The sequence below is a fragment of the Ictalurus punctatus genome, chromosome 13 (genome assembly GCF_001660625.3).
Source record: "Ictalurus punctatus breed USDA103 chromosome 13, Coco_2.0, whole genome shotgun sequence".
Classification (NCBI taxonomy): Eukaryota; Metazoa; Chordata; class Actinopteri; order Siluriformes; family Ictaluridae; genus Ictalurus; species Ictalurus punctatus.
In genome coordinates, this window is record NC_030428.2 from 18,752,229 (window position 1) to 18,777,151 (window position 24,923).

The following is a 24,923-nucleotide window of genomic DNA, read 5'->3' on the forward strand; positions in this document are numbered from 1 at the left end:
TGCATTTTCCTTGGTCATATAGAGTTTTAACTGTGACTGTCATGGATGCTGCTGCAGAACTGAAAGTGGGTCAGGCTGACAAATACAGCACCTATAATGGAGGTCGCCCAACATGTCTCTCCCTGCATATTCCTTCTCTTCTCCTGTGCATGTGTGTTTACTCAATGAGTTATTCAGGCTATCACAAGGATATGACTAAAAGAGCCTTAGGGGTCTGTCTCATTCTCCCAGGTATGGAGGCACACTGGCCTGCCTGTATCCTCCTAACACCTGTGCTGGTATTCTTTTATCAACAGTGCACTGGAATCTTGATCTGGATCCATGCTCAATGATGATACAATATTCCATATTATCTTTTAGCCGCAAGACTTCATGAAATCATGTGTAAAATGCCATTGTCTTATCATGCACCCTAACTATCGCCAAGTGATGATAGTATTGCCTGTGGATTTGGAAGAGTGTTGGCTGCAGCAAAACTGAGGAAGGAAAGAAGGAGGTTTGGCCAGACATACATAACATGTGTACATGTTACACCATTACATTGAAGAAAAAAAATAATAAATAAATACTGGAAGCTACCTGTAAGTTAGCTGTAGCTGCATTGTTGTTGTTGTTTTTTTTGCATTTATTGTATTACATACTCTTATTGTATTAAATACTAGTGAAAAATACTCCTACGTAATTTAAGCACTCTTTTCATGCTCAAATTATGTGTAATTAATTAATTGATATGTAAAAGTGTATCATTAGAATGTAATGAGTATGTAATGGACAAAGATTTTATTTTCCCTTTGGTGTAAAACTAGTCAACTATTTTGTTTCCAAAAACATAAAGCATCTTATTTTGAGTACAGTGTGTACTGTGGATTAATTTGGCTTAAACATGGTTTAGTTTACTGTCTGTTTCTTTCTGTAAATTCAATTTGATCTCTCTTGAAACTGCAAAAATAAATACTACAGTGCTCAAGCTTTGGAAATAAAACATGGGGCCAACACAGGGAATGGATAAAACTTGAGGGGAAAAGGTAAAGTTATGGAAACATGAAAGCTAAAATAGAAGCATGACATGAAAAAACTAACTATAAAGTGTTGGACTGACAGCTGTTGTCCCGTATACCTCTGAGCTTTCTATGATGAGGGATTGGCGAAAGCTGCAGAATAAACTGTAAGGATTATCATCAAATAACTACAACTTTGAATGCTGCATTTTGACATCAGCCATCAGGGGGTGATGCATAAGCAATATGCATTAACACTTTACTATGCAATGATATCTTAAGACTGTTCCTGCAGATGTTAGGTTTTGCTTTATCAGTGTACTTTATATGCTGCTACATGCTTGATCATGTAATTTGTACTCAGCCTGCTTATCTGTTCATGTCCCATTTGGATAATACTCCTGCTGCTCTGTGAAGTTAGTGTATAATTGATGTTTAGCTTTACATAATTATCCATACTTTCCTGTGCATTTACTGTACTATGCTAAACTTATATCTAAAACTGACATTATACCAGTCATTATGCATTTTTTATTACTTTACCTCTGGTCCAGTTAGGGAAAGATGAGTCATTAGCTTGTCTTGTTGAGAAAGTCCTACTTCAATGACCAACAATTCTACTTAAATCGTCATTGTAAGGAGGCAATAAGGGCTCCCTAGTTCATTCTTTATGCTTAGTGGTTTAGTTAATCACTACAGAGCCTAGAGCTTAGCTCTTGATGAGTAATTTAGACTGGGATATAACTAAGTCCATCTAGCTAGTGGGGACTTCTTTTTTTTTATGAATCTGATTAAGAGAGAAGCCACCATGGATGATATCCCACTGCCTAATTAATAAGTGCATTCTAATTAACTGAGCTTGGAAAGCACCAGAAGTCTGTTTATTTTGATCCACTCAACAAAAAGTCTTCCAGGACCAGGTTGGCTTGTAGCTCATGAAGCACAGAACTTTAAGAGGGCTTAATTTTTGAACTAGTGAGAATGAAATTAGAGGAAATATTTATGCAAAATTCAAAATGGAAGAGTTTTCAAAATATCAGTTTAAGTTCCAAAATTGGGTTCTCTGTTTTGTAATGTTTTTTTTTCAATCATCAGAGGAGTATACTGGATGCATACAATATATACATTTTGTTAGATTAATAACCATGATGGGTTCCAAATCTGCACTCCTCCATCTGGCTGCACTAATGATTTTGTCCTCAATTAAATGAACCTAATTACTGAAATCATCTGTGTTGTATCTGTAGCCACTGCAATCCATTTGTTGGATTCATTTCAGTACCCATAATGTATGGAACAAAACTGAAAAAAAATTCACCAAAAATTTAGGTTTTGCAAGCCTCATATTACCACATTCTCCACGTATAAAATAAGCACATGATTGTACTGCATGCCCACACAATGTTTTGTTTATATATTTCAAGTCCATGTTAATTATGAGATTCGTTTTCATCCCTATTTGGTCACAGCCAGCAGTCCACTCACCTAGCAGTATTACAATGCAAAGCAGAATAGCTATAAGTGCTCCGGTACTGAGACCAACAGGGAGGAAGATGGCCTCTGCACTGCAGGTCAGCAGGGAGCCGTCAGAATCACAGCCACACACACGGATGGTCAGCATGCCAGTGCTGCTCTGTACTGGGTAACCACTGTCCTCAATGACTACTGGAAGGTGGTAGATCTCCTGTGCACGCCGCCAAAAGCCACTGCGCAGGGTTACAATGCCTGCAGTGTTGTCTGGGTGGATATGGAAATGAAGAAATAGGATATTTAAAAAGTGCCTATCAAACAGTGGTTTTAGAAACACGATTTAAGAAATAATTGGGTGAATTTGATTGAGTAAAGCCTGGTTTATGCTTCAGAACAGTCTTCGAAAGCTTTTGTAGCATTAGAAAAGCACTTCAAATAGAGCCTACTGCAGCAGATTATAACCTACCTGCCCATCAACACAGATGCTGATGAGTATGAACATCTAAATTAATGGGGAGAAAACTGGCAGGCACATAGTGGAAACAAAATCCATTCTAAATTAAGGTGATTGTAACTACTAAAATAATTTAATTGATCTAGGAGTATTGACACAAGCTATATTGTTTCATTTTCTGAAAGTATTCTGAAAGTGTTTTGTACTGCTAGCACTGTTGATCACAACACACTCATATATAGTGTAATAAGTTGCTTGACTTTTTTTAGTCAGAGAAGTGGTGTTTGTTTTTTTCCATATGAAATCAGTGTTTAGGTACTTAGATCAACTCTAAACTTACCCACTAACTACATTTTTTACTGGGTTGTTTCAGTTAAATGTTTCCGATTAGCTGCCCTTTGTTGGATGCATAGTTAAGATCCTCCTACTGTTCTAAATGACTATGGATGTTCAGACCTTTTTGAAATTTATTTCAGATTAAAGGATAAACCAGGATAACATTCATGCAAATGAAATAATGTGTTCCCTTTCAAAGAGAACTCAACATTGCATGAGCTTCATGCTGTGGGAAGCTCCCTCGTGTGTGACTGGTATCTGAAGTCTGTGTGAAATCACGCCATGGTCAGGTGATGTGGCAATTACGCACGTCACATGACTATAAAAACAGCACCTGTGAACCACATCCTCAGCCCTATTATATTCAGCAAGACTGCATGTTGGTCATTTGTGTGAACGCTCACAAAAGAACTCTTCATTTCCTCTCTATTTTTCAAAAAAATATCTATTTACTTTTCTGTCCCTTTAAAAAAAAAGAAAAAAAGGATGAGTGAGAGAGAATTCAGGAAGTGTGTCGCATCTTGCTCTCATTTAATTATGTGGGCATGGACACACTTTCTGTGTGAAGTGTCTGGGGATGGAACATGCCACAGCAGCCCTTGAGGGGGCTGACTGCGTGAATTGTGAGCACTTCACAATTAGGCAGCTCAGCTCATGGCTTGCTCTCTTTTCGGCCAAAGGGAATTGGGTTTCGGAGCCTCACAGACCTGGGCATCCGGTAAGGATCTGGAAGAGGAGACTTAGACAAGTGCTGCTTTATCTCTTGCTATGTCTTCCGAGTCCGGCACTCAGCTGGATTTTGGAACTTGCTGCCCGACTCCTATGGAAAGCCAACCCACCCTCTGAGGAGCCAGAAGCGGGAGTCATTGCAGCAAAAACAGAGAGCAGCTCACCACAGCGAAAGCGCTATATAAGTGTGCCATTTACCACAATAGTCAGCACAGAGCAGAGCCCAATGTTAGCGTAGGAAGTAAGATCACTCTTGGACAAAAGGGCTATAGAACATGTACTCTGTTCCCTGTGGGAGGGAGGTTTTTACAAGTGATCTTTCCTAGTACACAAAAAAGATGGGAGTATTCAGCCAATTTTACAATATGAACCATACTCTTCAGACATACAAGTTCAAGATGCTGATGCTCAAACCTATTGTTCCACAGATTCAGTTTGAGGACTGGATTGTGACAATAGATCTAAAAGACACATGTTTCCACATAGAAATATTGCCCAGTCGCAGGAAGTTCCTGAAGTTTGTATTTGAAGGCAACACGTACCAATATCGGGTTCTTCCCTTCAGTCTAGCTTTATCCTCTTGCACCAGCACAAAGTGCATGGATGCCACTCTGGCTCCTTTGTGACTCCAGGGCATCAGTGAACAAAACTACCTGGATGACTGGTTAATTCTAGCACGATCCAGGGAACTGGCAATTCAACATCAGGGTGTTGTTCTCACCCACATGAGGAGCTTGAGGGTCAGGTTGAACCCCAAGAAAAGTATATTTTCGCCAGTGTAGAGGACAAATTTTTTTACGGGTTATATGGGATTCTACTTTGATGAGGGCGTTTCTATCCCCAACATGTGCAGGATCAATCCTATCAACATTGAGCAAGATAAAGCTGGGTCTGTACATCCCCTCCAGTCTCTTTGAGAGGCTGTTGGGGCTTATGGCAGCAGCAGCCAACGTCACCCCATTGGGCCTATTGCACATGAGACTGTTTCAGTGGTGGCTGAAAAGTAGCCTGAGATCAATCAGTGTCAAGCGGCACTGCTTACGTGCTCTGAAAATTTGGAGGTGTCCCCGGTTTCTAGCCTTTGGTCACAATCTCAGGGCTTCTCCTTATCACAAGAAGGTAATGACAGTTACTTCCCTCATGGGCTAGGGCGCACCTTCATCTGTTGGAGCGGCCTTCATCTGGAGTGGCATATAAATTGCCTAGAAATGTGGGCCGTATTTCTAGCACTGAAATTCTTTCTTTCTCAAATGAGAGGTCACTATGTATTAGTTGTGACAGACATCACAGTGGTGGTCTCATATGTCAACCACCAGGGAGGGGTATGTCAAGCTCCCTGTTCAGGCAGGCAGAACAAATTCTTCTCTGGGCAGAAGGAAAGTTTTGGTCAGTGAGTGCAATGTACATTCCGGGTAACCAGAATGTGGAGGCAGACATCCTGTCGAGGCAGGGGCTGAGGCCCAGGGATCGGGGGCTCCATGCACAAGTGGTGGAGTCCATATCGTGGAGGTTCAGCAAAGCGGAAGTGGATGTGTTCACCTCCGAGGAGACAACACATTGCCCACTGTGGTTCACCCTCACTCCTCCCGCATCATTGTGGCTGGACGCCATGGGGCACACATGGCTGAAGTCATGTCTGAACACTTTTCCCCTGATTGCTGTGCTTCCACACACGTTCTTGCAAGAGTATGCCAAGACTGTCTATGCCTGCTGCTAGTAGACCCTTATTGGCCAGCTCGAATATGGTTCTCAGAGATAATATCCCTGCAGGATGGCACTCCCTGGGATATTCCCGTTCGCTGGGATCTACTGTCTCAAGCCAAAGGGTTCATTTATCTCCCTCGGCCAGAACTATGGAAACTGTGGGTCTGGCCCCTGAGGTTCACCAGCTCATAGATTCTGGTCTCTCAACTGAGGTTGTAGAGACCATGTTGAACGCTAGAGCACCATCCATGACAAAATTGAATGCGATCAATTGGTGACTTTTTGTCTTATGGTGTGAGGAACGTCAGCTAGACCCAGTAAACTGCACAATAGCTACAGTCCTAGAGTCCTTACAAGGACATTTCTCAGCACGGTTGGCTCCGTTTACAATCAGGGTCTACGTGGCCACCATTTTGGCCAGCCACATTCTTATTGATGGAGTTTCAGTGGGGCAACATTCTCTAACATCAAGGTTTATGCATTGGGTCAGGTGGCTGAGGCCCATTTGCAGACCACACATACTTTCCTGGGACATGTCTGTGGTCCTCAAAAGTCTGCACGTGCCCCATTTGAGCCCTTAGAGTCAGCCTCAGAGAAGGTTCTGAAACTAAAGGTAGCTCTTCTGCTGACCCTGACATCTTTCAAGCGAGTAGGAGATCTACAAGCTTTCTCTGTGGCCCCTTCCTGTCTTGATTTTGCCTCTGGATTAGCCAATGCCTTCTTAAATCCTAGGCCAGATTATATTACTAAAGTGCTACATCTGCTGCCCAGACGGTAGTGTTTCAGGCTTTCCGCCCTCCTCCATTATTTATACCGGAACAAGAGAAATTGCACCTAAATTAAGGTAAGGGCTCTCTGTACTTACGTCCACTGCTCCGGCCAGTGGCATAAGTCAGAGCAGTTGCTGGTCTGCTTTGGCGGCGACAGTAGAGGTGATGCTGTACATCTCTAATTAGGTAGTGGAAACAATCTCTATTACTTATGAGGTGCATGGTCTCACTACGCCTCTGGGCATAAGGGCTCATTTCACAAGGGGGATTGCCTCCTTGAAGGCTTTATCCAAACCGGTACCCTTACAAGATTTGTGTGCTATGGTGGTGGTCTACTCTGCACACATTTATTCAATATTACAGTTTGGACATTACATCCCGGGCTTGAGTGTCTTGCAGTGACCCTCAGGCTTGGATCTTTTTAACAAGCCATGCCCTTAGTATGACGGAGTGGGTATTCTCATTCCCACAGCATGAAGCTCATGTATAGTTGAGTTCCCTTTGAAAGGGAACGTCTGGGTTACGCATGTAACCCTGTTCCCTGAGAAGGGATTGAGATGTTCCATAGCTTTGTAATACTGGGACATGCCTGTGAATTGCACCACCACTTTAGGTAATAGCAGCTGAGGACACGGTTCACAGGCTTATAAATAGGCATTTAGTTCACATAGAATTTAGATACCGCTCACATGCAAGGGTGCTTCCCACAGCGTGAAGCGCATGCAATGTCTCATTCACTTCTCAGGAAACAGGGTTTCATGCATAACCCAGACGTTTTCTTGCAAAGTAGAAATTTGGAAATACAAAAATTGGAAATACAACGCATTTTCCTTTTTACACATGAAGAGTGCGACCTTACATTTCAGACACTACACTTGATTGTTGATGATTATTCTGTACAGCTGAATCACAGAATTACTTACTGTGACTACCCTGTTATTTTTACCTCATCAACACCTGTAGGAATGTTCAACTGTAATGTTTTATAAGGGCTGTAACAGCTTGCAGGTTGATGCATAATGAAGCTGGCCTTGGTGCTAGAGGAGTGTATCAGCTGCCGGGTTTGCCAGAGGTGTAATCATGAAAATGTAAGAGGCTGTTTTTACAAGACAGCAGCCTCAACTGGGATGAAGATGGTTTCTTGACAGAAATATCATCTACACTTGCAAAATTACCTTTCTCATTTTAAAACACATCAACATAATTTTGTTCTTCATTGACAACGTGGAAAACTTTACAGCTATAAAAACAATTTATTTACACATATTCAAACATTTTTTTATCAGTTTAATGTATTTAATGCAGACATGAACGGAGACATCGGAAGGATAGTATCATGACTGATCGTGTGTGAGAGAGAGAAACTCACTTCCAAAATCTTTGATAGTGAAATTCTTGATCTTCATCTCTTCCTGTGATGATTTGAAGGAGAAATTGTGTTCTGTCATAGGAATATCGTTATCTTTTGCACTGAAGATCTGAATCACCTATGGATAAAGGACAATTTATTGAAAGTAGATCAATTATAGTGTGGCTGTACAGTACATTTCTCAAAAAATATTTACTGTGATGCATCATTAATATAAATTTAAATTTTTGGCACTCAACTTCAGTTGATATGTTGAAGCAGATTATTTTGGACTTTTGTGAAACCAAATGCAACAGCACTACTAATTGTCATAACAAAAATACACAGAATATTATAAAGAAGCAAGCATAGGGCTGAATTTTTTGTAGCCCAGACCAGAAGTTCATCAGCATCAATAGGGTCAGGTAAGAACATATGAAATACAGTCAAGGGTTCAATGAAGGTGAACAAGATGGACCATTTTTTTAATCAAACTTTTTCCCTAAAATATTTTTTTTTTAGGAAAAACTATAAATAGATATACTAAGCATACAAATAGTATACACATACAAATACAAATACACAAGATGAAGGCACTCAGGCATGAGTTTAAACTTGGGGCTTCATCACAATGTCTGGTCTTCACCACACAAGTTTATGGAAATATGCAATGCCTCGATTAAAGGAGATTCATGAGGACTTCATAAAAAGAGTTATCAATGCTCACAGGCTGGAAAAGGTTGCCAAAACAATTTCTAAAGAGTTTGGCCTACACCATTTCATGATATACAAATGTAGGGAATTGAGCACCATGGTTACTCTCCTAAGTAGTGGTCATCCAGCAAAAATCACTACAAAGGGAGTGGTGAATAATATTACGGAAGTCACAAAGACCTCAGTAGTAACATCTAATGACCTAAAGACTCTTGCACTGATCAATGTCAATGTTCACCATCAGGCAAACACTGAACAAGCATGGTGCGCATAGCAGGATACTGTAGCAAGGAGGAAGCCACTACTCTCCAAAAAGAACACTGCTGCCATTCTGAAGTTTGCTCAAGACCAAGTGAAAAAGCCAGAAGCCTATCCAAAATGTAACTTTTTGTTTAAAATGAAAAGCATTATATCTGGTAAAAACCAACCACTGCATTCCAACATGAGAACCTCATCCTAACTGTGAAGCATGGTGGGTGGCAGTATCATTGTTTAGGATTGCTGTGATGCCTCGGGTGCAGGATGGCTTGCCATTATTAATGGCCTCATAAGTTCTGGATGGCACCAGAAATTCGACAGGAGAATGTCAGTTTCTTTGTACCTGCACATGATATATGTATTTAGTTGGTTCTATTTCCCAAAATATACCCACACTACTAACGTAATTTAAAGCACCCTGATCAGGCAGTTTATCATGTAAATAGGGATTGGGTATGGGCACTATTGTAAACAGCAATCAGGCAAGAGTCAGTTGATCAGCAAACAGGCAATACAGGGTTTTAAGGAGAATTACAAATCAGACCGAAAACTGGATCAAAACCATTAAATGAGAGAAAAAGGGCAGAACAGCTCGGTAGAGTACTGGTGCCCAAACACAGAAACAATACTTCGCCCAGGACAAAGACACATGGGGGTTTAAATATACAAAATCAAAATCAAAGGGCATAACACAAAATAGCTGCAACATTAGGAAAGAACCAATGACATAAGAGGGCCGGAGACAGGACAGAAACCAAAATAAACACATGTATCAAAAGTAAACACAGTTTGACAACCTGGAAGCACACACTGTCAAGCTGCGGGATGTTGAGTGTGCTGCTTGCGCCAGTGGTCAGTGCAAGGGGAAATCTCTGACACAATACAAATGAGTGAATAAATATCGAATGAGTGAGCATGTTCATGTTAATATTTGTCCCGGAAGCTTCATATCTGACTGCTCGCTCGTGCCCACTTATGGAACTTTTCTTGTTGGCATCCCACGCAACGCTAGTCCTGATGCACACCTCCAGTCCCTGTTTTTTATGTTCATTTAGAACATAGTATCTGATAAATCTGAAATGTTTTCATATTTGTTACTTCCCGAAAGTATAGGTATTGAGATCAGGAGCTTGGTGTGTATATATTCACAATAAATGGGTATCACTGAGTATAACTGAAGCTACTTCATCTGAGGGTGTTTTATTGTCACTCTTTGTGTCTGTAGCCAGGTAAGCACTGTGTGTGTTTTCATTTCTGAATGATTGGCCAAAATATCCACAGGACTGACTACTCATACCTGACTCCCTGAGTGATCATAATCTGCCTCATGCAGTAGCAACACATATCTCATTTTTATACTCTACTGCTCATGCCTGCTCCAGCACCATACTGCCCTGCTGTTACATGCACCTGCTGCATCTCTGCTGTGAACACTGCAGGTGCATGTTGAACAAAGCGGTTAGGTCTGAGCTAATGCATCACTTAGCCACACGTGACCAGCCCATCACAAACATCCGTCAGCCCATGCTGCTATACGACCTGATCACTTCATCACAGCGCACTACACAAATTTGTCAAATACCCAGAAATCCAACCAGCTAGAGCTAATCCCTCACCAGAGTCACCAAATGTGAAAAAAGTCATAGTTAGACCTTCATAAATGTTTATGCACTTTCATATCCTAAATATAAAAGTCACTCATGCAAAGTGTTTGTTTTGATTGCATTGTTCTCATTATACCATTAGTCTAAATGTTTTTCCCCTTATCTTTGAGTAGCTAGTTGCACAAATTAACATACACACAGAATAATACCTGGCATCAATCATAGCTACATTGTTTGTCTCCTACTATAGCTCTGACACACACACACACACACACACACACACACACACACACACACACACACACAACTGCCCTGCGATTTTAATGAATGCGGTGGTGTGCAAAGTGTGTCATAAATCATCTTAAATGGCTCATTAGTCCAGAATTGTTCTTTGACTTGCATCTTCTTACAACACCTCATTGTGCCCTCTTTCTTTTCTATTTTTGAAGTTTTTTTTGTGTGTGCGTGTTTCAGAGAAATAAAAAATTATCCACATATTGCTATACACTCACCTGTCCCACTTTGGCACCTTCACACACATAGGTCTCGTAAGGTATAGCCAACTCTGGAGGGAACTCATTAACATCTAACACATGAATTGTGACTGCCACTTTGCTGGTTAGGATGGGGTTATCTGTAAAAATAAATACATAAACAAATAAATAAATAAAAAGGAGAAAAAGCATGCAAACACTGTGCTTTAGACATTGTGCTGATAATTTTGAGCTTTTTCTTTATATGTCCTGCACAAATTATATTTCTACTCTACTCAAAGTATTATTATATAAAGTATGATTGCTTAACGCTTAAATAAATGCAGCACTCTGTTTTCAAGCTCTATATAATGTTTTTTTAAAGAAGAGAAATAATGAAAATCTCCAGGATCTTTAAGAATTGAGGATTATAATTTTAAATTATAATAAATGTATAATCAATTAAAAGATACACAACACATTAAAACACCATACAGTCTTGGTGTAATGAAAATGGTTTTCCAAGGCTGGAAAGGAATTCATCAGCTGTATAATACTGACATCATGTGGTCATATTAAGAAAAGGTCAATAGAGGCTTACACAGTATTTACACTGTATTTATACTGTATACTGTAACTTGCGAGAGAAATAGGAAACCATTAAAACACCTTAAGATTTTGGTGATTATGGATTCTGTAACAAGTAGAACTCAATAGCAATGGCATCAATTGGGATGCCTCCACTGCCAGGTTAACATGGAATTGACATGAATAAAATAAAATCCAGCCACATATACACCTATATAACTGGACAGACCGAGTTAATTCTTAAATTGCCAGGACATTTATCCATCCATCCATCCATCTTCTACCGCTTACTCCTTCTTCAGGGTCGCGGGGGAACCTGGAGCCCTGGAGCCCAAGGCGGGGTACACCCTGGACAGGGTGCCAGTCCATCACAGGGCACAATCACATACACACTCACACACCATACACTTTTAGACACGCCAATCAGCCTACCATGCATGTCTTTGGACTGGGGGAGGAAACCAGAGTACCCGGAGGAAACCCCTGCAGCACGGGGAGAACATGCAAACTCCACACACACACATGGCCCCAGCGGGAATCGAACCCCGGACCCCTGAGGTGTGAGGCGAACGTGCTAATCGCAACACATAAAAAATGAATCTTTAAAAGGTTGACTGCAGGCAATAATGTCACAAAAGTGAAAACATGGCAAGCACATGTAAATCCAGGTTAAAGTGAACTCACCAGACTTACAGTGTTAAATCTGATTACTTACAGCCATGATGCTGTTTGAATTCAGTGTGTGCAGTGCAGTGGGGGCATCAGTGTGGAATGAACTTTTATAGATTTGATCCGTGATATGAGCTTGTGGTGATGAGCTTGGGATGGCTTAGAGGAAAATAGATCTATACACATCCCCGCTGGGGTCCCATATACAACCAAGACCTTTGGCTGACCTTGATGGAGAAAAGCAATCTTCCTTGCAATATAGAGATGTGAAGAAGTGTGTGTGTGTGTGTGTGTGTGTGTGTGTGTGTGTGTGTGTGTGTGTGTGTGTGCACGTGTACATGTACATGTTCACGTGCATGCTTATGGGTGTGTTAGGGGTTGTGTAGACGTAGCTTCTTTGTGTCAGAGCCGCCAAAGTTTGGAGCCATGCCATTCAAACTAAACTAAGTTATAATGGGAAACCTTTCAAAGGTTTCCTGTTTGGCTTATTTGACTGAAATTTTACACTGAATTTAACTACACAAAATTGTTATTTTAAGTCCAGCTTTGTGAAATGATAAGCCTGTCAACTGAAATGTCTTCTCTGTCTTCTAACTAAATAGAGCTATGGCCTGTGGTGTCTGGTGTGAAGCTGAATGTCAGCATACTGCCAGGAACCTGCCAGAGATCCAGACAAAGGCTGTCAACATAAAAGGTTATTGGTGCAGTTTGTCACCAGTTTTTCATTTACAGTGGATGTATAACCATTCACTGATGGCTATGTGTTTAAGCAAAATATCAAGAAATTTATTTTGGGGGGAAAATAATAATCATAATTATGCACTAGCTAATTATGCAAAAATATTTATCTTGTTTGATGTTTGACTGCATATGGACTGTCTTATTTTTATTTATTTTTTTGTGTGTAGGACTTGCTATCTATCTGTAACATAGAGGCATGATGCAAGTGCATAAACTTGTCATTGCATTTGTGATCCAAGAATCACTGTTATAGTCCATAACAGGGATCTATAAAAGACTAGAAGACAGGCTTTAGAAATGCACAAATACAATAGGTGAGAGTTTGCAACAGTACAAAGAACAGGTTCACACAATCAAGAAACAACTGGGAGACATATTAATGAAAAATTAGGAGGCGGAGAGAAGACTGAATGCAAACAAAGAACACATGCCACAATAAGAGCAGAGGTTTTGCAGCATGCTCTGATGGCATTTGTCACCATGTAACACACTATCTAACTGTGATATGTGAGTTTAAATTCAATTTGATTTGATTTTACTCTAGTAAGTTTTTACTCTGTGACAAACATGAACAAAATGAATGATATGAAGAACATTATTTTTGATAAAAACATGTGCCAAGTTAGATTTCAAATAGACCACTGCACTTTATTTTGACACTGAATTTATTTATATTTCTTTATCCACTAGATGGTGCAGTGTTCTTAAGAAATACATCTACACATGTACAACATTGCACATTATCATTGGAGCTGCAGTCCAGCTGAGATTTTTTAAGAATTACACTATATAAGAAAATAGATTGGAGTAGGAATAGATTTTCAAAATGTTGGTGCTAATGTGATATTAGAGATCATGCCCCATTTTACAGGAGAAAAAAAAATTCACAAGCCGACTAGCCTCTAATTAATGTAATGCAGCCAAATGCCCACACGTTTGCTGCATTAACAGAAAGAAGATCTCAAGAGCATAGTTCTCATTACCAGCAACAAGTACACTATTTTAGGACACAGTGCTGACTCATCTACTCATATAATACTGTCAGCATTATTATTTCTGATTTCATATCCCCTAATTCTACAACATCTGGGACTGCACCTGGCTCAGGGGGGGAGAGAGAAGGAAAGAGATAGAGAGCAATAGAGAGAGGGGGGGGGGGGGGGGGACTCTTCATGTGTAGGGACAACACTGAAGTTTGTGATATTGAAACTATAACTCTAACAAATGTCATGATAATAGTAATAATAATAATAATAATAATAATAATAATAATAATAATAATTATTATTATTATTATTATTATTATTATTATTATTATTGTTGTTGTTGTTGCTATTATTATTATTATTATTATTATTATTATTATTATTATAAATAAATCAATGTACATTTTGGGAGTTTGTAAAGATGATGTAAAGTTTTGCTCATTTGGTGGTAATTCCTTTGAGGCCTGGGATTACAATTTAATTATGGAACATTCAGTCTCCCACTATCAGTGTCTGCTACAGATTGATAGAAGAATGAAATGCATATTAATAAATGTGAGCTTCCAACACTGAAGGAACAAGTCTCACTGCAACAGAGAACCAAAGTTTTACAGACTTACTTCGTCTCCCAACAACTCTACAAATTAGCATTAGCAAACTGTAATTAGCATATCAGCAGCATGCGCATGAGAGACAGTTAGCAATGCTTGTTACCATGGTGATAAGACCTTAACTTTTAATGAACTCACTAGACTATTTCTGGTTAATGAATGTGGAGTGCAGCATTTGTAATTTTGATTGAGTACCATGAGCTTCGAGAGGGAGGTCTTCCATGTCTTCTGAGAGGTCTTGAAGAGTGGATGTCAGTAAAGTGGTAGAGGACTTACTTTACAAATCCATAATTGGTAAAATGGCATTTTTAAAAATGTATATAATGTTGTTAGCCTTAAAACAACATCTCAGCTTCTCAAATTAACACTGTAATTTCTAAACATGAAACAAGGTGTTAAAATTGTTTTGTAGTTAACAATTTATTGCTGTCTGGGAGGACTGTCTTGGAGATATTGCCTTGCATAACTAATTAAATTGGAAAATAAAAAGCTTTAATCATCTAATGGCTGATGATCGTAGAAAGGAAATGAGTCTGTTGTTAAACCTATAAGGTCAAAGCAAGTAGACAGACACTTGAACAATGAAAACCATTCAGGGGAGACATAATATTTCAGCTCATCATTAATTACTTTTTAAGACCATTTAGGAAAATTTGAAGCATACTTACTAACTTTGGTTGCCACAACAGAAAGGTTGTGTTGGACTCTGCTCTCCCTGTCCAGAAGCTTGTTAGTGGAGATGGTACCTATTACAGGGTCAATGTCAAAGAAGCTATCTAGGTCACTTTTCCAGTCAATAGAATACCTATAGGGATAGAATAAAATCTTAAATTACTAAAAAGCTTGTGGGTTCTGTAGGATTCACATTATTGAGAAACATAAATGTTCTGTAATGTTTCACCATAATTTCCAGCTTGACCATTAAAAAAGACAGTTAATCCATGAAGTTTACCAAAAGATTATGACTGAGAGATGCAATATTATGTTACATAGTAATTTGCATAACAGTACCACTAATTTGGACAAGCAGCATTCCAAGAGTGCTTACAGTATATAGTATAACCTCACTAGGATGTTTCACTGTTTGCATCACTACGCTTGTCTGTGTTCATCATGTAAAATTCCAATTCTATCAACAGTCCCACTGAAACTGTTAATACAGTAAAGTTAGTGACATCTTCAGTGGACATGGCAAACAATACATTTTTCATGAATGTACTGTATAACTTTAGACTTAAATATAAAACTATGAAAGGTTGTAAGATGAAGATGAAAAGGAAAAAGGAAAGTCTATTTCACCAGATGCACTCTTAACGAGAACTTATATATCATTGTTAGCTAGCTACTCATCTAGGTGACAGGCTATCTGTGGGTGTGGCTTCTTTAGGTTCTATTTACATTCGTGGAGCAAAAATGAACTAATTATTTGTCCATATTCTGTCCGAAATGTCACTTACTGTACTTGATATGAATTTCTTATTTAAAAAACTGCTGTATAAAAGCAATATAGCACTGTCAATCATACTGTTATAGTGAATATTGGCAAATCTGCAGCACTCAGCCGGCAGCCTTGTCCCTATGGCCGAATCACAGCCATGCCAATATTTAGTATAACCTCTCTTCTTGCTCATGGGATATTGCTTAAATGAATAGGCAACAAGCTCCAGTTCTATTTCCTTGCATTCTGAAACCACTATGGTAGTTTCCTTCACTTTTAGTGGAGTTTTCCTACTGGACTAGGAAAAAGTTATCAATTCATGTGTGTAGCCTATAAAAGATACACTTTACATGACACTCGTCCTCTTTCCTATTATTGTCCATTAAGTGGTTTTATGATGCTAAGTGTTCTAATCCATGGACTTTTATGCTAATCTTGTTATTGTTAAATCTGCACCACAACGTAGAGTGTGCTGATGCAGGTGATGGAAGTTCTAATATTTTACTTTTTGATGTTCTTGTCAAGGACAGGACATATGGCATAATTTGATGTTTGGCATATAGCAGCATGTGTGCTGTGTGACTAGAATGTTATTATTTGCAACTCCAGTAATGAAATTAGCTATGTTGAGCTATGTACTGTTTTCAATGTCAGCTGAATGTTATTCTTAATCTTATTAGAAATATAGGTGTCACTATCTAAGATATAGGATAAGACAAGATAAGACAAGATAAGATAAGATAAGATAAGATAAGATAAGATAAGATAAGATAACACTTTATTAATCCCCAGACAGAGAAATTTGGGAGAAATTTAGTTGCACGCAAGCATCCTGAGGTATTGGTCCATGGCATGTTTTTTCACTGCGATGCAGAGAATTGTAAAAGATGCTTTCCCAGGCTGGAGGAAGGTATAAACAAAACCTTGATGGAGGGTGGGAAAATGAGTCTTGACGTCAGAGTATAAATGTATAAATGAAACCTAGACATAAAATCTGTCGGGAGGTGACTTCAACATACTGGACAGCCACTCTTTCTTTGACTACACCTGCAAAACAGTGATCCCACAGTAGGATCTACATTTGGTGCAAAGTAGTTTGAGCAGACTGCTATAGAAACCAATGGAAGATATAAAGTAGGTATAAAGTGGCTTTTGTTTATTTGCATACACTATGTACCAGAGTTCAAATGTCACACTGTAGCAAGCATATTGATTACATTTACATTTATGGCATACGGCAGATGCATTTATCCAGAGCGACTTACATTTTTATTTTATTAATACAACTGAGCAGATAAGGGCTTTGCAGTAGCAGCTTGGTGGTGCTGGGATTTGATGGTGGGATTGATGGTGCAGAATCAAATCAATCAATGTGCTCAGGCCAGAATTTGTACAGTGAGGGGTCTCAATCATTATGTGGACTTAATTGTTAGTTAACATGTTACTGACCAGCTTTTTGCATACTTTTGGAAGCACCATAAGTGGGCTCCATTATCTAAACTTAGGTTAGCCTACTGGGTAAATGAAGTGTTTGCAAAACATACTGGAACACAGCTCGGGAGGCTCCTTCTATCATTAAATGGCAATCATTATGAGTAATGGTTAACTCCAGCATGGCACTAAGGACTGTCTCTTGTGGACATTTTGTAGTGACTTGGAGTTTAGTGTCTACCTTCTCCAGATTTGACAGATTGAATGTTGTTTCATCACAGCCCATGTGCTCAGTGGTCAGTTAAAGTGATCCTTATTGTCAAAAGAATACAATATTAAGCCTCTTGGTAATTTCGTCCTCACTAGAGTACAATTATTGCACTTTGTAATTATCAACCTCAATAGAGAGACGTATCAGAATAATGAGAGATTTGAGAGCAATATCAACTTTTCTAGTGATTATCAGTCTCAGTAAAGTACTTTATATTCATGAGTGCTGTCTATTAACATCTGGCAAGGTGTGCCATTGAGGAATGTTACGAACCCTTGTGACAACCTTGATATGTGGCTTTCATCTATATCAAAGGGTATCTAACAGTGATTCTATGACTGAATGAAATTTAAATTGGAATCAAATGGCAGATAAAACATTTAAATGAAAGTCTAAACTGTAGCTTTTACTTTAACAGAATAGGTAACCAAGCTCTAAAATTTAATCAGCAACATTAATGTGGATATATTAAGAACTTCTGATTTACCAGAATTCAGAAGAAAGTTTTAATTTATCCAAGCTTTCATGTATTTATCAGAGATGTCTATTTTGCATAGCTGCACTGCTGAATCTGTCCAAACTAACATCCATAATTGTATATCATTAGCATAGAAGTGAAACACAACATTTTGCTTGCTGATAACATATCCAGTTAATGGGGAACAATAAGTTATGAGTTGTTTATAAAGTTTTCTCAAAACATGAAGCATGTCTGTATAGTGGTATATATATATATATATATATATATATATATATATATATATATATATATATATATATATATATATACACACACACACACACACACACATAAATATACATATTTGAAATGTGTACATGATGTACATGATGCACATGATCCTCATGAGATGGAGATCTTCATAGAGAACATAATCTGCATTAAAATTAGAAAGTCTTTCCTATGAATACAGTCCCGTCTGAACCGATTGGAACGGCAAGGCCAATTCATTTGTTTGTGCTGTACACAGATGACATTTGTGTATGAGATACATATGAGACGAGAGTTTAAAATTTCAACTTTTATTTACTGGTTTTTACATCTAGAGTGTGTTAATCAGCATAAAACATAACATATTACATATCAGATCACCCAATTTTTAAGTGAGTAAAAGTATAGGAATAGAAAAGTCTTCAAGTAAATTAAAGTAAATAACACTTAATATTTGGTAGCATATCCCTTGCTTGCAATAACATCAATCCTGCAACTCATTAACATCACCAAATTGTTGGCTACTTCTATTATGGTGTTTTATTCCAGGCTTTTACTGCAGCCACTTTCAGTTGTTCTTTGTTTCTGGGGGTTTCTCACTTCAGTCTTCACTTGTGGGGTTTTTCTTCACAGCTCTCACAATGTTTCTGTCATCAGCTATTGTTGTTTTCCTTGGCAAACCCATTCGTTGTCTGTTGCTCAGTACACTGGTGGTTTCTTTATTTTTCAGGACAAATTGTTGTATTGGCTATGCCCAATGTTTAAGCAATGCCTCTGATTGACCTTCCATCTTTTCTTAGCTTCAAAATGGCTTGCTTTTCTCCCATATACAGCTCTCTGATCTTCATGCTTGCTTATGCTTTTTAATAACAAATGCAGTCTTCACAGGTGATACTGAAGGGTAAAACCAACAGTAGCTGTTTAGAGATATTTATTGTTTATACAATCAATCTAACAGGACACACCTGGGTAACAATAAACACCTGTCAGTCACATGTTCCAATATTTTTGCTCACCTACAAATTGGGTAGTCTGATACAAAATGTGCTATGGTTTATGTCATTTAACACATCTACATACAAATACTAGGAAATATAAACTGAAATTCTAAACTCTCTTCTCAAATTCATGTTTTGATCTGAACCCCAAATGCCTTCAGTCTACAGTCATTCCAATAGTTTCAGAGGAGACTATATGTTCAATTTTGTTCAAAATTCCTAGCTGAAATAGAAAAGGGTTGAAGAGTGTTGAAGTTAGCAAAGGATACTTTTGCTATTTTCCTCTTTCAGGCAATATGCTTCCTGTATAAAGTTCTAAGGCATAACTTTAAAAGCTGCTCCATACACAGGGGTGCATTCAGTGCCATTGTCTAGTGGTGAGTGAGTGCAGCACCAGAGAACAATGCCAATGGTTTCTAAATAATTCAACATGGAAAAAAGTAAATGTATATGGTGAGGCAACTCCTGGTTCAGGAGATGTTTGTTTGGCCATCAGAACATTAGAGCCATCATATAGCACTTATACTGTGGTCACGAATAAAGGGAGCAAAAAAAAATTCTTTTAACCTAGAGTGCAGAAAAAAGAGCAGTGTAGTGACCTACAAAGAAATACAGATGAGTGATAAATTAAATGAAAAACCGTTAGCTATGTTTATGTTTTGCTATTAGGTAATTTTCCTGGCATGGTTTGGATCTACTTGTCCCATTAGCGGGAAGAGTCACTACAAATCAATACAAAGTTCTTCTGACTGATCACCTTTATCTGCAATGAACCATTTCCATTCAGATGGGTGTGGTCTCTTCCAATATAGCAGTGTCTTCATTCACAGGGCATAAGGGCCCACTGATTTAATTAATGAGGATGAAAATGATTTAAATCATATGCTATGGCCTACCTAGTCACCAGATCTCAACTCAATTGAACAACTTTGGGAAATTATGGAGTGACATAATAAACAGTGCTCGCCATCAAAATACCAACTTAAGGGAATATCTTTTGGAAGAACGGTGTTGATCTCTTCAGGACAGTTCAAGAATTTGTGCCAAGCACACTAAAGATGTTCTGGCAGCTACTGTATGTGGGTTTCCAGATACACACCTGACCAGGCTACTTCCTGCATCCAAATCCTGAGCGGTCACTGCTCCAATAATGGTGCCTGCTGGTGTGTCCTCATAAACATCCATTGTGTAGGATGGTTTACTGAAGACAGGAGGCTCATCCACATCCAGAACATTAATCTTGACAGTTGCTGTGTCTTTAAATGGACCAAAACTGTGAAACCGTGGATCTAAGTGTGAGTTTGATGCCTCCACTGTAAAAGTATAGGCCTTCTTTGTCTCATAGTCCAGAGGCTGTGGAGAGAAGGAAACAAAGTAACAAATGCGCTAGCATATAACTCATATAACTCATGCTGGAGAGTCTTTGCTCCTTCTTTGTTTAATCAATGTATAAAGTACATATCTATGTTCTAATTATTGTTTCAAGCCACAGATTTCATGGTACACACTGACCATGCAAATTTGTGCTAAGTGTGTTGCTTGAAGCATTATAGGCAGTTTTGCCATGTGTGTGTCAGAAATTAGCTACATTTAAACTGCCAGCATACTGTATTTTATTTTCATTTCCTTCCATTTATTTTCATAGTGAATTTTAATTCACACCAAAATATTTAACAATGCAAGATCATTTTAGGAACTTGATGAAAATATTTAAGAAAAGTATGTCTTTTAATACTGCTTGTCAATTGAGCTGTTTGTCAATCAGATCTGGCAATCCTGGTCACAGCACATACATCAGGAATACAATCATCAACTTCCTCACAGCAAACAAATAAATTCAACACATTAAACTGGACTTTTGTTGCCAATTATTAAAATGCTATGGAAACTGCAGTCGACCACAAGAAAAAAAGGAATGCATATAATTAACAATTTTATATGACATACCCTCCATATTCTGTAAAGAACTGTCATTTCATTAAAACCACTTAGTATTTAAATGACATGTTAGCCATTTAAATGCCTTCCACACTGTCTACGTGTTCTGTCTGGAGAGTTGTTATATAATGAAAACCTAATTTATTTTATTTATTAACACATTATCTTTGTGTCTGATCTTGCATTTCCACTTTAGTCCCAGTCCTTTCAACAGCTTTATGGGTGATCATTTTTACCACTTCACATCAGCACCAATTCACTTCACACATTTAGTTAGCATGATGAGCTACAGCAGTTGTAAATTGAAAAATATAATCAACTGTTCATTTCAGCTGCACTGAAAGTGCTTTTGTGGCCTGTGCTAACCATCCCTTTGTATTTTTTTTGCTGCTGTTGTTATTTTTAGTTCTTATTTTATTAATTTCAGATTTCTATCATTCTTTCGTTATTCACAATCTAATGTTGCTAATTACGTTCCCAATTAGATTCACCAAAAATAAGCGCACTTAAAAATCACCCAAGTTGTTAATGACCAGTGAGGTTAAAGCAACTGCACTGACCAAAAATTTTATAGAAACTATTCCTATTTACACTTTTGAAAAGGATTGTCTTATTGTCTTGTTATCAAATATTTCACAACAATTAATCAATGTTCATCAGTGTTAACAGGGTAAAATAATCCATTGTTTTGCATCTGAAATTGTATCTTAAATAAAACCAATATGACTTTAGTTGATAGAATAAGAACTTGTTTAGGAAACAAAAAAGATAATGACCCTTGGACATCTGGAGGATAGGTTCATATCTTTGGCTACAAGTAGAAACATGCGAATTTGTGATTACAAAGGTCATCCTGAGAATATAGGATTTCTTGACATCAATTTCTCCGTTTCTGTGAACCTTCTTTGGTGGGGAACAGACATGTTTGAGAAATCCCCCAGCAATTATCACAAAGTTCAAAGAAGAACCCACCAACCCACCCCCACCCACACACACACACACACACACACACACACAGTTATGTACAACGGCCAGACACCACTAGTGAAAATGCTTCTATTTTGCTTATTTAAAAATGTATTTATTTTTTTTTTTATAATTTGGTGATTAAATTAAATGATATTATCCGCAGTAACCTGAGTTATATTTGAATCTCAGAGTTTCTTAGTATTTAACGTTTCCCCCTTTCACTACAATGACAACACATTTGAGCTGGCTTAGACTCCAACAGTTTGTAAGGTTTTACAAACTGTTGGAGTCCATGCCAGCTCAAATGTGATTATTCATGATATATTAAATCCACTGCAGTGTCGTCTGAAAGTGTCGTTTAATGGAATGGATAAAAAAAGGAAAGCTTGACATTTTGTGCAAAGCAGTTAACATGGTCAATATCACAAACTTGCATACATTTTAATAGGGACCTAGAAATAGTGCGGAATCTTGTATATTAAATATTCAAGATTTTGAACACTTTCACTCTTTGTTTTAAATATTTAAAAAATGCTATAACTTTCTCTTTTTCTAAATTAAAAAAAAAAAAAAAATCCAGATTTTCTATGTGATGTCAAAATTTTGGATCTCACATATATGAGGATCAGCCACATGTCAACAAAAGGTGTTGCGGAGATAAGATAAAAACTTGCTCAGACTTTTATTTTGGCTGAAGCAACGTGTGTGTGTGTGTGTGTGTGTGTGTGTGTGTGTGTGTGTGTGTGTGTGTGTGTATGCGTGTGTGTGTGCGCTTTGTCATTGAAATGTAAAGTTTAGAATGAGTTTCACGGACTCCATTTAAAGTTTATGAACAACTTTACCCCCTAACAGAGAGGAATGTGCCTTATCATTGAAACTGAAAGCAGAGAATTATCTGGGAATGTGCTGATAATCATATTTTCAAAGTAAAAACTACAGTTGGAACTGTTACAATGTAATGTACACTGGCTTCTCCACTTTTAAAATTTGGAGCATGATGCAATATCACATTATTCGTCATGCCTCCTTGGCAGTGTGCTAAAAACTGCTCAATCAGTATGTTCTGACTATAATGATATGGCAGTCCAGAATGAATATTCCCTCATTACTGAATTAGATTCCAATAAGCCATAAGGACATTTTTCTGGATTGGTGACGGGGTGCCCTGCGATAGATTGGCACCCTGTCCAGGGTGTTCCCTCGCCTTGTGCCCAATGCTACCTGGGATAGGCTCCAGGTTCCCCATGACCCTGAAAAAGGAGTAAGCGGTAGAGGATGGATGGATGGATGGATGGATGGTGGTGGGGTGCCTTAAGGAGCAATTGGGAAAACAATATGCTGTGGGGATGATGGTGGGAAGGCAGGTACGAAGATCCTCTATTCTGCTTATGTCCAGTTTTCAGCAGTAGACGTGAAAGCTGATTAAATGACAGAAGAATCTCTTGAGTTACTGAGGGTTGTGAGGGGCTACTAATGCAAGAGTGTCAAGTGCCCTTTCAGCAAGTGCACTTCCCACATCACATCTATTACCTAGTTAACTTTTTTGTAGAGAGATATGTAAATAGTAAAGGACGCTGCATTTTGTTCAAAACGCCTGTGTTATGGACAAACATGGCATACAAGTCTTAACTTGCAATTTAAGCAACACACACAGTGCACTTCTCCCCCCTTTATACATATGCATTTTGGAGGAAGTCAACTCAAAAAAAGGTGTGAAAATGGAAAGTACAGCTAATTACATATTTAGATCAATGGACAATTGGCAGTGGCTAGGTTTGTGTGTAATTTTGTCATTCATATAATATATTAATATATATATAATAATAATAATTATATATATATATATATATATATATATATATATATATATATATATATATATATATATATATATATATATATATATATACATACAGTACACCTTTTAACAAATAAATTCAACACATTAAAAAAGGTCTGACTTTTATCAAAGCCACAGTAAACAACAGGACAAATAAAATTCAGTTTAAGTGCAATATTTTTCATACAAAATAACCTTTATATTCTGTACATTATTTCATTAGAACCAATTAGTATGCCATCCACAGTGTGTTTACCTGTACTGGCATGAGAATCTTTATGTAATAATAACTTAATCATTAGCACATTATCTTCCTTATTAAACTTTGTTTTTCTCTTTAGTACCAGGCTTTTTAACAGTGCTGAAGTTGATAATTTCAGCTTTTAAATAACAATTTGAGCTCCACGCACAGTGTATTTAGTAGGCAGTTGGCATCTATAGCATTAGTAAATTGCATGTTGATTTTAGTTGCACTGCAAGTACAAGATGTGTTTTGCACTGTGCCTCCTTACATATGTACATATCTAGCACTGAAAGTCTATTTTTAAACTTGTATAATTATTTTCAAGAAGATTACAATGTATTTTTACGTTTTTTTTTTTTTTTTTTTTTTCATCTGTATGTCATTGCCAACATAAATAATTAGATAAATTGTAGTCTCATCAAGGTTATGCAGACATGTCAAATAAATAATCTTTTGCAATCCCACATTTCCGGTGTCTCACACACTGTATATACTAGGCATAATACAAGTAGTGAATGACATTACACTAAATGATTGATTAATTTATTCATTCATAGTCCTTTCACACCTTATGTATGTATGTATGTATGTAGAGAGTGTGTGTGAGAGAG

At 37.9% G+C, this 24,923-nt stretch overlaps 1 protein-coding gene across 1 annotated transcript in view; it reads right to left on the reverse strand.

The window, feature by feature from the left end:
• LOC108273705 (cadherin-12) overlaps positions 1–24,923 on the reverse strand; it is a 147,424-nt gene that overhangs the window by 2,067 nt on the left and 120,434 nt on the right. Inside the window, exons 7-11 of the mRNA XM_017483119.3 lie at positions 20,421–20,674; positions 15,122–15,258; positions 10,898–11,019; positions 7,831–7,948; positions 2,484–2,735 (exon numbers count right to left, since the gene is read on the reverse strand). Coding sequence (XP_017338608.2) covers positions 2,484–2,735; positions 7,831–7,948; positions 10,898–11,019; positions 15,122–15,258; positions 20,421–20,674 — 883 coding nt within the window. The remainder of the gene's footprint in view (positions 1–2,483; positions 2,736–7,830; positions 7,949–10,897; positions 11,020–15,121; positions 15,259–20,420; positions 20,675–24,923) is intronic.